This window comes from Grus americana, chromosome 26, assembly GCF_028858705.1.
Source record: "Grus americana isolate bGruAme1 chromosome 26, bGruAme1.mat, whole genome shotgun sequence".
NCBI classification, from domain to species: Eukaryota; Metazoa; Chordata; class Aves; order Gruiformes; family Gruidae; genus Grus; species Grus americana.
In genome coordinates this window covers 4,857,715-4,872,733 of record NC_072877.1, presented here as the reverse complement: position 1 = coordinate 4,872,733, position 15,019 = coordinate 4,857,715, and the positions used below count along the sequence as shown (strand labels likewise).

The 15,019-nt window shown below is 41.4% G+C and overlaps 1 protein-coding gene across 4 annotated transcripts in view; it reads left to right on the top strand.

Annotated features, from left to right (window-relative positions):
• PLAT (plasminogen activator, tissue type) overlaps positions 1–15,019 on the top strand; it is a 16,180-nt gene extending 1,161 nt beyond the window's left edge. The window contains exons 2-14 of one of the 4 annotated variants that reach the window (XM_054804481.1): positions 4,458–4,559; positions 5,586–5,625; positions 6,032–6,163; positions 6,574–6,687; positions 7,053–7,227; positions 7,801–7,892; positions 8,153–8,327; positions 8,662–8,747; positions 9,141–9,336; positions 9,836–9,972; positions 10,054–10,194; positions 11,863–12,011; positions 12,864–15,018. In XM_054804481.1, coding sequence (XP_054660456.1) covers positions 4,479–4,559; positions 5,586–5,625; positions 6,032–6,163; positions 6,574–6,687; positions 7,053–7,227; positions 7,801–7,892; positions 8,153–8,327; positions 8,662–8,747; positions 9,141–9,336; positions 9,836–9,972; positions 10,054–10,194; positions 11,863–12,011; positions 12,864–13,022 — 1,677 coding nt within the window. In that variant the 5' untranslated portion in view covers positions 4,458–4,478 and the 3' untranslated portion in view covers positions 13,023–15,018. Of the gene's footprint in view, positions 1–4,457; positions 4,560–5,585; positions 5,626–6,031; positions 6,164–6,573; positions 6,688–7,052; positions 7,228–7,800; positions 7,893–8,152; positions 8,328–8,661; positions 8,748–9,140; positions 9,337–9,835; positions 9,973–10,053; positions 10,195–11,862; positions 12,012–12,863 lie in introns of all 4 variants that reach the window. The other 3 variants (XM_054804482.1, XM_054804484.1, XM_054804483.1) reach the window with 3 other exon arrangements.

Below are 15,019 nucleotides of genomic sequence, written 5' to 3'. Positions count from 1 at the left end.
ATCCTGCTGATGATGCTTCAGCAAAGAGAGATACATTTAGGGTATCGTGTATCTTTATGTCCTTGTGTACCTGAAAGTAAGTGTTAAAATCAAAAGGTCAGAACACTGCATCTAGGCCTCTGGCTTATTGCTAGAGTATTTTTGATCAGAGAGGAAGCAAAGGGTGAGAGCAGAAGGCATAAACTGTTTAGGAGAGCCCTACCAGAAAGCAGACTGCTTGCAGGTTTCTGCTTGGAGTCCTGTAAACATGGTATTTTTCAAACAGCTGTATGGTTTCAGTTTGATAGGGTTTATCATTTGGAACATTCCAATTGACTGGCCTAAGCTGTACCTTTCCCAAAACTGAAAATAAACATCTGGCAACATCTGTTACCAGTTTTCCATGCATAGTGGGACAGCAGCCACCAATGGATGGACAAGCTTTTCCCCATGGAGAGGGGGGAAGGGCTACAGCATTAAGCATATAAAATAAGCTAGCCTGAACAGGGGCAGCAGTAGTAAGTGGAGGAAAGGATGTAGCATCCGATGCAAGACAACTTTAGGGAGACTTTCTGTCACATTCTGCAGTATGAGCATGTGCTGTGTAAGACTTGAATCTGCTTGTATAGCAGACTACTATGCAGGTGCTTTTTAAATAGGGAGTCCTCCTTTCATGTCAGTCCCCAAGACCGAAATGCCTTTTTAAAAAAAAAAAAAAAAAAAAATTAAACATATTTCCCCCTCCCTCCTGAAAAGTAGCTATAGTTTCCTGCTGGTTTCAGGCAGCAAGGACTTGCTCGAAGATATTAGTTAGGCTGGCTTTGCCACTCTGTCCTCTCACAAAAAAAAAAAAAAAAATCAGATTTCATCAGTGTTGCCTTGTTTTTGGGGTATCTTAGTAGGTAATTCAGAAATGAGGTCTCAAGGGTTCTTTATGGTGCTTCCCAGAGAAAAATTCTAACAAAGCAGCTCAACTCAGATAAGTAGCTTCACTGAATCAGCCTGTCCTTAACAAGGTCTTAGCTAGCAGAATCTCATTTCTTAAAGCTGTCAGTAAGAACTTCAAGCCTTCTCCACAGATAGCAACAAAGATGACCAGTGGTACTAACAATTAGCACCTTAAAACCTTGCCACTGTGGGAGTCAGAACACAAGCCTGCATGGCTCTGATAGTGAGCTACAGCTGCAGGGACTAAGGATAATATAACACAGGGTTACAGCAGCAACCAAATGACTCTGGGTAGCAGCTCACATCATCCACTGCAGCTTTGGGAATGCTGCTGACTTAGTTCAGATTCAACTGAAGTCAATGCCTATTTGGAAATCACTAAGGCTTGCTATACGATGCAAAATGCTTCCTAAAAGGTGAGAAAGGGCTTGAAAGTATATAAAAAGCATACTACAAATTATACATACTAATACAAATCCCCAAGAGATTCTCTGAATTACAAGGGTCTCATCATCAAGATTGTGATCTAAAGACAAGACTTGGACTAACTAAGGTTCTCAGAAGCTGTTCCTGTGAATCTTTTTCAGTCTGACTTTCAGCTTAAGTCTCCTCTTTGTGCAGTCTAATGATGAGAAACCACAGCCTAAACTATCCTGCTGTACTCCCAGTTCTGCTTCAGATACTGGAATATTTGTGCCTTTTGCTTTTTCTTTGAACAGATCTTTAAAAAAAAAAAAAAAAACCAAAAAAACAAACCACAAAAAACCCACATACAAACTCTTTCCCTTTCTTAGCCTTGAATTCCAATTAATGATTCATTCATCTGTCATACTCCAGTTTCACCAGCTATTATCCAGCTGCCTTCCCTGGCTTTATATAAACATAGTCTGAGCTCCTAAATACTAGAAGTAGTAGTTTTCTCAAATAATTGGGTTAGCTTTCTATTTGCTCAGGGATCATATAATGTAGATGATAAAAAGCTGATAGTGTGGGAGACAGTGCCTGAATATTATTTCAAAGATTTAGAACTGCAGAGCAATCCCAGAGATTGGGAATGAAATTATACTTTCTTGCCTGCTACTCTACCTCACTCCCACCTCTTGGTTTGTATAGGAGGCATTATATTTTTAAAGGAAGAGAGAAAATGGACCCCTGGTGCTGGACTTGTTCAAAGCAGGGGCAGGGGGGTCCCATCTACATCCCACTCTCGTGATTCATCATCTCAGCCACCTAGACTGACTGCTGTAACAGTCTTGGTTAGTACAGAGAATCAAGCTAAATCTGTTCACACTGGTGATTACTTATGTCTCATTCAATTGTAAAAAAGAGCTACTATTACTGCATGCAGGAGTAACTATTACTTTTAGGAAGAAAATTATGGGTTCATGTCAGGAAACCTGTGATGAAGTTAGTTGTCTTATTGTAAGAGCTCAGATTACATAATAATGACAACTCCAGTCCTTAAAAGCTATTACTCATCTGTGAAAATCGTAATACCTTCCCAGTTTTTACTAGATGTATTGGACCTTGCTATTTCATAGAATCATAGAAAGGTTTGGGTTGGAAGAGACCTTAAAGCCCACCCAGTTCCAACCCCCTGCCATGGGCAGGGACACCCTCCACTAGCCCAGGTTGCCCAAAGCCCCATCCAACCTGGCCTTGAACACTGCCAGGGAGCCAGGGGCAGCCACAGCTTCTCTGGGCAACCTGTGCCAGGGCCTCAGCACCCTCACAGGGAAGAATTTCTTCCTAATATCTAATCTAAATCTCCCCTCCTTCAGCTTACATTTAATGCCATGTTTCTAAAAAGTCCCATAGGCACTAAGTTTCTAAACTTCTGACACTGTATAATCATTTGTATCCATCTTACTAATTTAAGTTTTGCCATGAACAGCCTCCCCCCCCACCCCCCAGCAGACTCCTGTTGGTGTACCAATAAATCCTCATTTAAAGTCCTCAAGTTCAGCAGTGTTTCTAAATATAAACTAGAACTTCGTTAGCTACCAAACTCATGCTGCTAAGGTCAGGCTTTACTGGAGTTCTTTTAGAATCATAGAATCATTTAGGTTGGAAAAGACCTTTAAGATCATCAAGTCCAACTGTAAGTACATACATACATTTCCCTGATCTTTTACAATTACTACAAGGTCACCAAGATAAAAGAATGGGCAAAATACATCTTCTTGAGGATTTTTCCTACAGGGATTAACAGAGGAGCCAGCAGCCCACAGCAAAGTGCATTGCTTTCATAGGCAACAGACCACCTCAGAAAGCCCTTCACTGCCTTTGTCTGTCACATCCAGCATATTTTTCTGCTATGAGGATGAGATTAGAAATGGCATTTAATACAGCAAGGGGAAAAACCCGCGTTGCTTAATTTCAGCAGTAAAATTTGTATACGCTCGAGACTATGCCGTGTTATGAACGCCCCCTTGCTGCTCAGAATTTTCTCTCCACCCAGCAGCTGCCCTAACCCAGCCAGCGCTTACACAAGGCGCTCTGCTTTGGTGGAAGAAATAATTTTTCCTCCTTCATCAGGAAACAAACTGGGGGAGGGGAAACCAGGGTACAAGATGGTAGCATATCTTGCTGCAGTCAGTGGCTACAGAAATCTAAATTCACGCTTCTGCCAAGAAACTTGCCTGCTCAAGGCCAGACAGAAATAAATTTTGCTACAGTAGGTAGAAATGCAAGTGGATCACAGTACCCAAATGTCCTTCCTATAGCTATCTGTGGCCAGGTCAGAGCAGTAATTTCACCAGGCTGGAAATTAACCTCTGATGACTGAAAAGTAGATTTTTCAAAGCAAATCAAATGAACGGAGGCAGAAATCCAGATTAATCCTTAACCCCAGCCACACCGTACCAGCCAGCAAACTCCCACAGGAGGAGATCATTGGCGGTTCTCTCCCAAGACACCTGCTGTAGGAGACAGACTATGTAAATCAGTCTAGAGGAAGAAGAAACTTTTCATGTGGGATGGAAGAGGGCTTCCTCTGACGTGCAAAGCTGCTGAAGGGATTAGAAGGAATAAGACATAGTTGTGACTGCATAGAAGCAACACACAGGAAGAAATGCTGCAATGAGTAAGTGAGAACACCAGACTAAAAACTAGCCTGCCAGCTAATTGCCATACTCTCCCTTTTTGGCAAAAGCACATGACAATAGTAGAATCTAAGAGCTCAGCTGGGGAGAAGCTATAGAAATATTGAAAATCAAAACCATAGCAGTGCTGTCCTCACCTATCATCGACCAAAGTCTCCTTGTCAATGCATCCTCTACACAAGAGAGAAGTCCTCACTCTCACCCAAATAAGTAGTCTGTGCAGAAAATGCAAATCCTCTTAAACTACTATTATTACAGACTGACCCTTGAGCAGATTTTTGTGCCCCTCCAAGAGATCTCTTAGGTAGGCCTTAGTAACCTGAATCTCATGTATTTAGTATTTTAGGTATTATATTTAGTTATTATTTACATTTAGTTATTATTCACTAACCTGAATCTCATCTTATTTTTAATTTGTCTCTATAGATAACTTGAGATTTGGAGGTGATGTGGAAAACACTCAGAATGGAAGGCAAATTCCCATGTCTGCTCCTGCTGGTGGGAGCAATCATGACTGCTCAATGCCAGGTAAGAGGCTAATGCATCAAATAATGCTCTTGCCATTGTCCTGCGTTTTCAGCAGCACTTCCTTACCATCGACTCCAGCTGTCTGCATCAGACAGAAGGAGAATCTGTTTATCTAACTAAAAACCAGAGAAAGGAAAACCTTACAAAGTAGCCTACCTCTAAGCTGGGATTTCCAGTAATGTGTTATCCTCGCTGGTTTTCATTTCAGTAAGCAAGTCTTCTCCAAATCTTCTTGGTGCATCTGTTCATCGTCACCTTTAACTGTTAGTAAGAGTTCCATTGTGAGCACCCTTTAATTTTCTTTCTATTGTCATCACCTTCATCATTACCCTCACAACTGGACATCGATGGTTCCCATGTCCCCTCACTTTAAGCCTCACATTGCACAGCTTGAGTAAACCATACACAATTCTAAAATGTTTAGTCTTTCTCAAAAAATTGCTGGCCCAGCCTTCCTCTTTCTATGTTATTCTTTCTCTTGTGACCAGATCAAAGAATCTCTCTAAATTGGTTTCCTCCTTAAAACTTTATCCAAAATATTTTATTTAATTGGCTGCAGGAGATATATTTCTCAAAGGTAATCAAGCTACAAAGGCTTATGGGGAAACTGCATGTCAATGAACAAAAATAACTGCTTATTCACGTTTACTTCTTTGGAAACTATTTGCCTGAACCTCCTTCAAATAGCAGAAAGCTGACAGGCTTTAGTTAGCACTTGCAATGTCCCAAGAGCACATAATCACTTCACACACAATGCGAGTACAGCACATCCCAAGTTCATGCCACTCAGATGACAAGCAATCACCTGGTAATCTGTGGCAACTTGATGATTTACAATTCTCAGTACCCACGCTGAGGTACTAAAGGCACTTTTCACTGCACTGTCTGACAAGGAGGGCAGACAGTTGCTCAGAGCTCCCCTGATTTACAAGACCTCAAGAAGAGGACTGTCTCTTTAGAGGCAATTCTTCTCTCAGTTTTCTTAAGAGAGCTGTTACTCACAGAATTAACCTTCTTTGCTTGCAGGGCTTACGCATGCGTTTCAAACGGGGAGCCAGATCTAGAGGTAAGCCAGGCAAACCACAACCATGTTACCTGGAGCTTTATGAACAGAGGAGGGGAAAGCAGATGATGCTGAGGGAATGGAGTCTGAAAGATGTTACAGTTATCTGGATGAGAGATTCAGAAGGCAAAATACCAGACCATTAATACCATCCACAACTCAAAGACTAAAGTTTTCCCCTCCCTCTGCTCTTCTTCAAAGAAAAAGAGGCCAGTCAACAGTGGAACAGTACATCCAGCAACACAGCAGTGAGAGAGATGGGACAATTGTGTTCCAAGAAGGAAAAAGGGCAGCCTGTTAGACACATGCATCACAGATACTTTTCTCCTGGAAAGAGAAGGGAGTTCTTTTGCTCAGCCAGGTCTTTTCCCTGAATCTCTAAAAGAGGATTTCCTTTCTCCAATTACAGCCATGTGCACAGACAATTCATCTGGAGAAATTTACCAGCACAGGGGGACCTGGCTGAGGCTCTCAGGGAGCAGAATAGAATACTGTAGGTGCGACAGTGGTCGGAGTCGTTGCCACACTGTGCCTGTCAGAGGTGAGTATGAAGAAAAAGAGAAAGGAAATGGTGGGGGATGAGAGATTATCCATGTAATCATCCTAAAGATGAACTCCACTGTCAGGGAAGGAGTTACCACACAGACAATTTGGCTTGAAAGTAGAGTAGGGTAGAAATGAAAATACTAATATATACCAACTTAGGCAGGACTAAGCAGAAGTGAGAAAGGGACTGAGGAAGGCTCCTCATAGTCTATGTGGAGAGAATGGAGCAAAGGAAGAATATAAGCACTACACCAGAAGACTGTAAGCACATGACAATAACAGGTAGGCAGGGAAAAATAAAACAGGCTAAAGGAAACCGACAGGAGAGGAGAGATGGCTAAACATCACCAGCTGCTTAATTCTGTGAAATCTAACAGTTTTTCCTGGCTTTCACTTATTCCACAGCCTGCACTAGAAATAAATGCTACAACGGAGGCCAATGTTCACAGGCATATTATTCCCCACAGCTCTTCATCTGCCAGTGCCACCAAGGTTTCTCTGGGAAGCAGTGTGAAATAGGCAAGTATACCATGTGAATTACTGTGAACAATGCTACTGGTTTTAGCTATGCAGTGCAGAAGGATGAGGTACCCAGAAGCTGCTGCTGTATACTAGGCTCTCTGTTAAATTGCCTCTTTTTATTCTAAAGCTAATACTACAAAGAACTTCTAAGAAGGACACCTGGGCTGTTTTCAGTGTCTCTTAATAAAACTCTAAATTTTGGAGCTGAAGACCTTTGTGTATACTTACAGCCTGCCTGGCAAGGCATTTTCACCAACTTACTAGATAAGACATCTAGGAGCCAAGTTTAAACAGAAGAGAGACTGGGGAAGCAGAGTTTGGGATGCTGTTGTTATAGTAACATTTTGTTCTCTTTTGTTCAGATACTGAAGTTAAGTGCTACAAAGATGCTGGAGTAACATACAGGGGTACATGGAGCATGACAGAGAGTGGAACTGAATGCTTAAATTGGAATAGCAATGGCTTGATGGACCGGACGTACAGCGGCCGGAGAGAGGATGCTGCTGAGCTGGGATTGGGCAATCACAACTATTGCAGGTGAGGGGCTGATGGCACACAGGTCAGAACCACAGGACTCAGCCCATTCTAAGAGCTTGGTGCAAAGGAACGGCTCTTTGCAACAGTCTGACGCCAAGCGGAGAACACTCTGCACAGGTGCAAACACAGCACAGCCCATGAGCAGCAATTGCAACTTCTGTAGCCGCCGCAGCTGAACTTCAGATCTATTTAGACTGGATGCTTATGACAGGCCACAAAATGCATACATCTCTCACCCCATAGTCTTTCCCTTGTCCCTTCTCAGTGCCTAAAAATCCCTTTGTAAGCCAGTTTCCTGCAGCTCCAGATCCTGCTCAAAACTCTAAAAATATAGTGCTTCATGCACATGAACTAAACTGCACAAACAAGGTGTCCACTCCTGCTAGTTACTGGCTGTCTCATCGTCACCTCCACGTACTCCACAATTTTATAATTAAAATAGGAATCCAAATGACTTCTGATGGTTCAGTCCATGTCTTCACTGCAGAGCAGGATTAAGTTACCGAACTAATGACAGACATGGGACTAATAACAATAGCTTTATAATAATGCATAATATCATAACTCTTTCAGAAACCCAGATGAGGATTCCAGACCTTGGTGCTATATCTATAAAGGGGGAAAGTACATCTGGGAACACTGCAGTGTGCCCTCCTGTTCAAAAGGTACATGCAGGGGGACAGGGAATGGACTTTAGAGCTTCCATGATTCACTGCATATTTAAGGGTTTTCTGTGGACTTGTGCTATTTCTGTAGCCTGAAAAGTTGAGACTCTCACATTAAATCATGTTTAAGTTTTTAATATTTATGACACCGAAAGACTGAGATAAGTATAGCTACTATATAGATGCCTTGACAGAAATCACAGTTAGGAACAGCTGACGGGTTCACATCCATCAGTTAACGTGCAGCTTTCTTATTGAAGTTGGGAACAGCAACTGCAAATCTGGAAGAGGCACAGATTACCGAGGCAGCCACAGTGTTACCAGTTCTGGAGCTACCTGTTTGAGGTGGAATTCTCGAATCCTTGTCAACAAGTTATATACTGCTTGGAGAAGAGATGCTTACCAGCTGGGCCTTGGTAGTCACAATTTCTGCCGGTATGTAGTCAGTTATAGAATTAAAAAAATCCCAACAAACTCCCTTGTGGTACTCTTGAGGCAGGGCTGTAGCCTTTTCTGTGTGTTATTAAAGCACAGGAAATAGATTACTGCAGGGAATGAAGCCCAGTGACAATAGTGATTTTATTCCACCTATCTATGCTTTTCTAATATCAGACTCCATAAATGCAAATTCCACGAGCCCGTAGGGCCCTCTGTATCTCTAGAAAAATCAAAAAGAGTACACTCAGGTCATAGTCTGCCACCTTTAGGTCTCCCCAAACTCCATGCAGATCTAATAATACAAATAGCTTTTCTCTTTCCCGTGCTGCAGGAATCCTGACAATGACAGCAAGCCCTGGTGCCATGTACTGAAAGGAAATCAGCTCACATGGGAGTACTGCAATGTGCCTACTTGCTGTAAGGATTCTAGACTCCTGATTCTTCTCTTTCTTTGAGGCATTACTGTTCTGCATGTCATTTGTATTAAACTCAAGCCTCTTACTGTAAAATAAGAGCGGGGGGGGGGAAGCTTTTAGCAGTAGAAAGAGATTCTGTGGCTCCAGTCTCACAGAAGTGCCTTTATCTCTGCCAGAAGGGAATGCTGCAGAAATGGAGGAGAGAAAAGGCAGGGTTTCCTTACTGTATTTTTCAAATCAGAATACAAGTTTCCTAGGAAACAGGAATGAGTCAGATGCTAAACAGTTCATACCAGGCTGCCTCAACATGCACTGATGACTAACAGGCTCTTAACCCAAACTCAAAGCAAGAGTGCCTGAACAAAAAGCCTATTTCTGCGTTTGTCATCCACAGCCACCTGTGGCTTACGGCAGCACAGAGTACACCAGTACAGGATTAAAGGTGGCTCCTATGCAGACATTGCAGCTCACCCATGGCAAGCTGCCATATTTGTGAAGTATCGCCGAGCACCTGGAGAGCACTTCCTCTGTGGAGGAATTCTGATCAGTTCCTGCTGGGTTTTGTCAGCTGCTCACTGTTTTGAGGAAGGGTAAGTTCAGTAGTAAGGATTCAGTATTGGCGGGGGGGGGAAATCTAGAAAATGGAAGCATCCAGTATAGCCTTACCAGAAGGGGAAAAGACTTGGGGGGGGGGGAAGCTCTTTATCCCAGTAAGTCATTCTGCACTAAAGATTATAGAGTTAATTGTGCTGAGCATTACAGACAGGCATTTATCGGGCAAACTAGCAGCATGGCATTAAGGTACCAGACCAGATTATCAGATAGCTGAAGAACAAAGTTGTTGATACAGATGCAGAGCCATCTGAAACTTGAGAACACCAAGAGGCTGGCAGAGGACCTTTGCCATGATGGCTGTAAGAAATTAGCGCAAAAATGAAGGCAAATAGGACACTTGAGGTCAAACTGCCTGGGTAATGAAGTAGTAATAGTACTAAAATAAGAAAAGCAGAAGCTCCAACAGCACATCTTCAAGAGAAGGGTCTGCTCCGATTAACACAGGAAGCAAGTAAGACTCTCTTGTTCTTTCAGCTTTAGTACAAATCAGCTGAAAATTGTGCTGGGTAGGACTTCCCGAACAACTCCTGAGGAAAACGAACAAAAGTTTCAAGTGAAGAGCTACACTGTGCATCAGAGATTTGACTCAGAAAATTTCAACAATGATATTGGTAAGAACTTTTCTGACCTCGTGACTGGAAAGGTCATGGTTGGCTCAAGTTAATGAAGTGGGGATTGTTTTCCCTCTTCAGCTCTGTTGCAGTTGAGCTCGGATGCAGAAGACTGTGCTATTGAAACAGACACTGTCCGTGCCGCCTGCCTCCCAACACCGGAACTGCAGCTGCCTGACTGGACTGAATGCGAGATCTCTGGTTATGGCAAAAATGAAGAATGTAAGTAGAAGATACAAGTCTATCCATAAGTAGAAGATACTAGGTCCAAAGTTTGGGTCCTCTGCTCTCAAAGAAATCAAACCTTTAGCATCACTTAATGTGTGACCCCCTGAATTATTATATGGGCTTATATCAGCACAACAAAATGTAAGCTTAAGTGGGAGATACACAAAAACACGTTTTGCTGCAAGTTACTTCATCTGAGTTCTGTCAGCTGCATGGGCTAGCAGAGTCTTCCTTGATACTCTCCAACAGCAGAAACACAAAAAATAGCACAATGAATAATATAGGAAAGACAGAAAATTCACAATCAGGGCTGCTACATTTCTGCTGTATTGAATACATTTAGATATTGTCATTCTGACAGAAATCCATTTCTGTCAAGATTTAACATACCATACAGTTGTAAGTAGTTGCATTATTCTAAAAGATACATTCGCTGTGCAGTGATGGAACAGGCTGCCCAGAGAGGTTGTGGAATCTCCTTTTCTGGAGATATTAAAAACCCACCTGGATGCGATCCTGCGCAACCTGCTTTAGGTAATCCAGCTTTAGCAGGGCGTTGCACTAGATGATCTCCAGAGGTCCCTTCCAACCCCTACTGTTCTGTGATTAGCAAAAAAAAAAAAAACCAACAACCAAAAAAGCCCAAAAAAACCAACCCCCCCCCAAACCAAAAAGACTAAAGAAATAACAATCCCAGATAGATATTAAAAGGCTGGATAAATGCTTTTAAAGTAAGCCACAACAAATAGGAAAAAAAATCTGTCTGAAATTATACACAGGCTGACCTATATTTATAACAAAAAAAAAAAAAAACCCAGCTCTGACTTTACTGGCACTTTCTACTAATTTATTTTTTTCTCTAACTTGTAAACTCTTTGAGATAGAGACTGCAAGGCATCCATCATAACAAGACCTCATCATGATTTGAACCCATAGGGTTTTTGGAACAGACTTGAAGATTTAACATATAAGTGTGGCATAAAGTGCTTTTAAAGCTAGTCCTCGGCATTACTTACAGGAACTACAGGATAAACTCTTTGAGAGGGAAAGGATGCTGCATCTGTAATTCAAAACTAGACTGAAAAAACAACAATCCTGCCAACTTTCAGCTTTGTGCAACTGCAGCTATGTAGGAGAATAAAACCAACACCCAAACCAAACAAAAAAATCCTTTCCATTCCAATGTAACACAAGGTACATTCCTATCCAGTTGCTCAGTATTGTGTACGATAAGGCAGCTGATTTTTGTTAGCACAAGTCTAATACTAAAAAGTCAGAATCCTGTTTCATACAGTTAGTGATTTTCATAGGCACTTCCTGTGACTTCATTTTGATTGATGTAACTGTGCAAAGACTCCTTATCCATTCACGAAACACAGCAATCTTCAATTTGGAGCCTACAAAAACCTCTTTAAGCATTTAAGCTTGCCAAAAAAGCAATATTCTCTCTCAATTAGATTTAAGCTGTTGTCACTAGCAAAGCAGAGCCCCCAAGAATTAAAAAAGACCCTTTGGCAAGAAAATACTAGTTTAGCCACCACCCCACCCTCAGCTACCTCTGTTTACTCTCCCCTAAACTACAGACATTGAACTTTTTTTTTTTTTAAATACCCATACACACAGAGACACATATACATATTTATATTGTAATTTTTCTTCCAGTTTCTCCATTCTATTCAGAACACCTGAAGGAAGGCCATGTCAGACTGTATCCAGCCAGTCGGTGCACAACACAGCATCTAGACAACCGGACAGTTACAGACAATATGTTATGTGCAGGAGACACAAGGCACCTTGATGATGCCTGCAAGGTAAACCCAATTCTGTTCCTCTTTTCTCTTTAGGTCTGTCCTTGATAGTCTGAGCTAACCAAACATAAAGCTTCAGAAAACAGTTTAAAGAAGTTCTGCATTTGGCTACATGGCAGTTCTAGTAGACTTTGTTGAACAGAACTGAACTCCTGGCTCCTTGCTCTTTTTAATTCCTCTGCCCCTCGTAGCTGGCAAAGCAGGCCACGCTTAACCAAGCAAACCAGAACCGAAAATCCCAAATATAGGAAATACCACAAAACTGAGCAGGAAACTCCACCTCAGCAGCATTTCCTACTATTTTCTCTTATGTGAGCATTCAAAACACTCAGCGGGAGGTTCTGCAAGAGGAAGGGGGTGCTGCTCTACTGAAAAGTTGAGAAAAGAAGAATAAAGGCCAAAAGATGGTGGAGAACAAGCAGCTGTAACATGAGGAAAAAGGAGGGCACGCATTCAATCCACATCCTTTCCATTTATACAGCTTTTTAATAATTTTGGTTAACTGTTACACACAGCAGTATAAAACACCTTGGATCTTTACAGCTTGAATAAGAGCATTCCTCTTTTTGTTCTTCTAAACATCTCACCTACATTTCATAAATAAGCACCATACAAAGTTAAATGCTTTAGCGGTAGATTTTTCAGTATCTCTCCCCATGAGAGGAGCATTGAGGGAGTCTGGAATATGAAAGTGGTTTATGTGAAAGCGCTGTTACTAAGAGCTCATGATTTGCGAGGGTACTTCATAGGGTATTTCTATAGACACTAGTGCACCACCAAAGCCAGTGGGGGGAAAAAACAACACAAGAACAAACAAAAAAGGAGATTGTTACTAACCTGCTACTTTCTCTGTAGGGTGACTCTGGAGGGCCTCTGGTCTGTATGAAGGATGATCGTATGTATCTAATTGGAATCATCAGCTGGGGAATAGGCTGTGGTCGCAAAGACATACCTGGCGTTTATACAAATGTGAATCGTTATCTTGACTGGATTCAGGACAACATGAAACCCTGAGAAATCAAAATGAACCATCCACAATCTTGTGGCCATGCCCTCACAGATTCCTTCTGGGTACTTTAAGGATGCTGACAGGGCTTCCTGTTTGCACAGATGCTTATGACTTTCAGTACAAGAGAAAGACAAACTGCAACATGTGGGAAGAACACATTCTCAAGTTACTCTCTTTTCCTTATTACAGGTTATTGGAAGCTAACGCTCCTTTCTCCCCACATCCCCAAGCTTTATCCTTGCATCAAATCCCATGAGTACAATTAAAAATAAATTTTGGCCCAAGAGAATAAACCAAGACAGAGAACATCATGCATCCCATGAGCAGCTATGTTGTTCTGGGAACTGGTGTGAACTGAAGGCAAAGGGGACAAATGTAATCTTATTTGGCTGTAAATTGCCAAGACATTCCAGTCAGGCTTAAGCTCTGTCCTTATACCATTTTACTTTTAAGCTGGTTTCAGGTTAACTCCAATAGAAAGAGCAAAGCTGAAGGCAGCTTAAGTAAGTGTAAGTGGGCTGTAAGTGGGCTGCTTATTTCGATATCAATATACTCCTTGCTTTTTCAGTTTGGAACGGATTCATTAACTGAGTCTGAGCTTAAACTCTCTGAGCAAATCCAGAATGGCATGCTTGTTAGGACATTCTATTCTTCCACTTGCTTTTCCTCCTGGTAGGAACAAAATATTTAAATAAATATGGAATAAGTAAAAATATTAACACCGGCCTTATCTACCACAGAATCAACACATTATTTTTTGACTATTAAATTTCTATGCATTATCATCTGATACGAAAGCAAAAGCACTCTCTCTAGCGCAGCAGGGCAGAACAAAGGACAAGTGCAATGGTAGCAGTTTTAGGTGCCTGCTAGCTTTACATCCACAAGTAAAGATCAAGTCAAATGTCACGAGGCTGCATTTGTCCTTTAATAGAAGACAGGACAGGTATAACCAAGTCACTGTGAACTAGAATCTCAGTAATCAAGCATTACTTACTTGCATTGCAGTTGCCACATGACACTAAGTGGTATCTATGGATGTCCTAAGAGTTAAGCCTCTTTGAGAGATTCTCTCTTGTTCAATTGTTTTATAAAGTAAGAGAAAGCAGGTGTGACTACCATTTTACAAAAGAAAAAAATTATATTGAGGCTACAGGAGTTTAGCTTTAGTATCAATCAGGACAGTAGCTAGAAAACTAGTCTGTTGTATTTGGGAAATTCAAAACATTGTAACTCAAAATGTTCACTCTCACAGGTTTAAGGAGCTCTCTGATCTATTAGCCCAGCCTCTAGTCTAATAGAGAAGCTTGTGTAATAACGAAGTACAAGGAGAGAGATTTGGTAAGGACACCCATTACTTCCTCAAATGGGTTTTATAAATGGCAACTTTACAAATGGTCCAGGTCTTTCTAGCTACCAGCTTAGAAACTGACCTCAAAGAGATCTTCTCTAATGTCCTCAGAGAAACTGTGGTGTAAGTCCAGTTAGCTTCAGCAATGAGTCCCATATTCCAGCCAGTGGAAGGAGGAAAAAAAAAAACCCCAAGATGTTCATTAAAAAAAAGTGTCACAGTTCAGGGGGGGTTTGTGTGATTTTTTTTGTTGTGTTAATTGTATTTTATTAAGCATTAACCTTGAGAAAAAGACAAATTAATTTCCATTCCTTTCCCTTAAACCCACTTCCAAGTGCTACTGTGCCTCACTATCCTGGCATTCACAAGCCTGCCAAGTATTTGCAGCCTGTAAAACACCCAAAACTGTTCCAATGAGTAACACAGGTAAGTGTCCTCAGGAATGCAACTTTTGTTCCACAATTCAGTCTATTAAATACATTATTTGAGCTTGATGTGATCTAACAGCCACCAATAAAATGTAACTGAACCACACCTGATACTGGTATCTTTTAGAAAAATACATCTTACAAAAAATAAGTTGCAGAGAACAGTTTTACTTCACAGTCATTACCAGCTCCTTGAAAATACCCTTACATGAAATATCCAAGG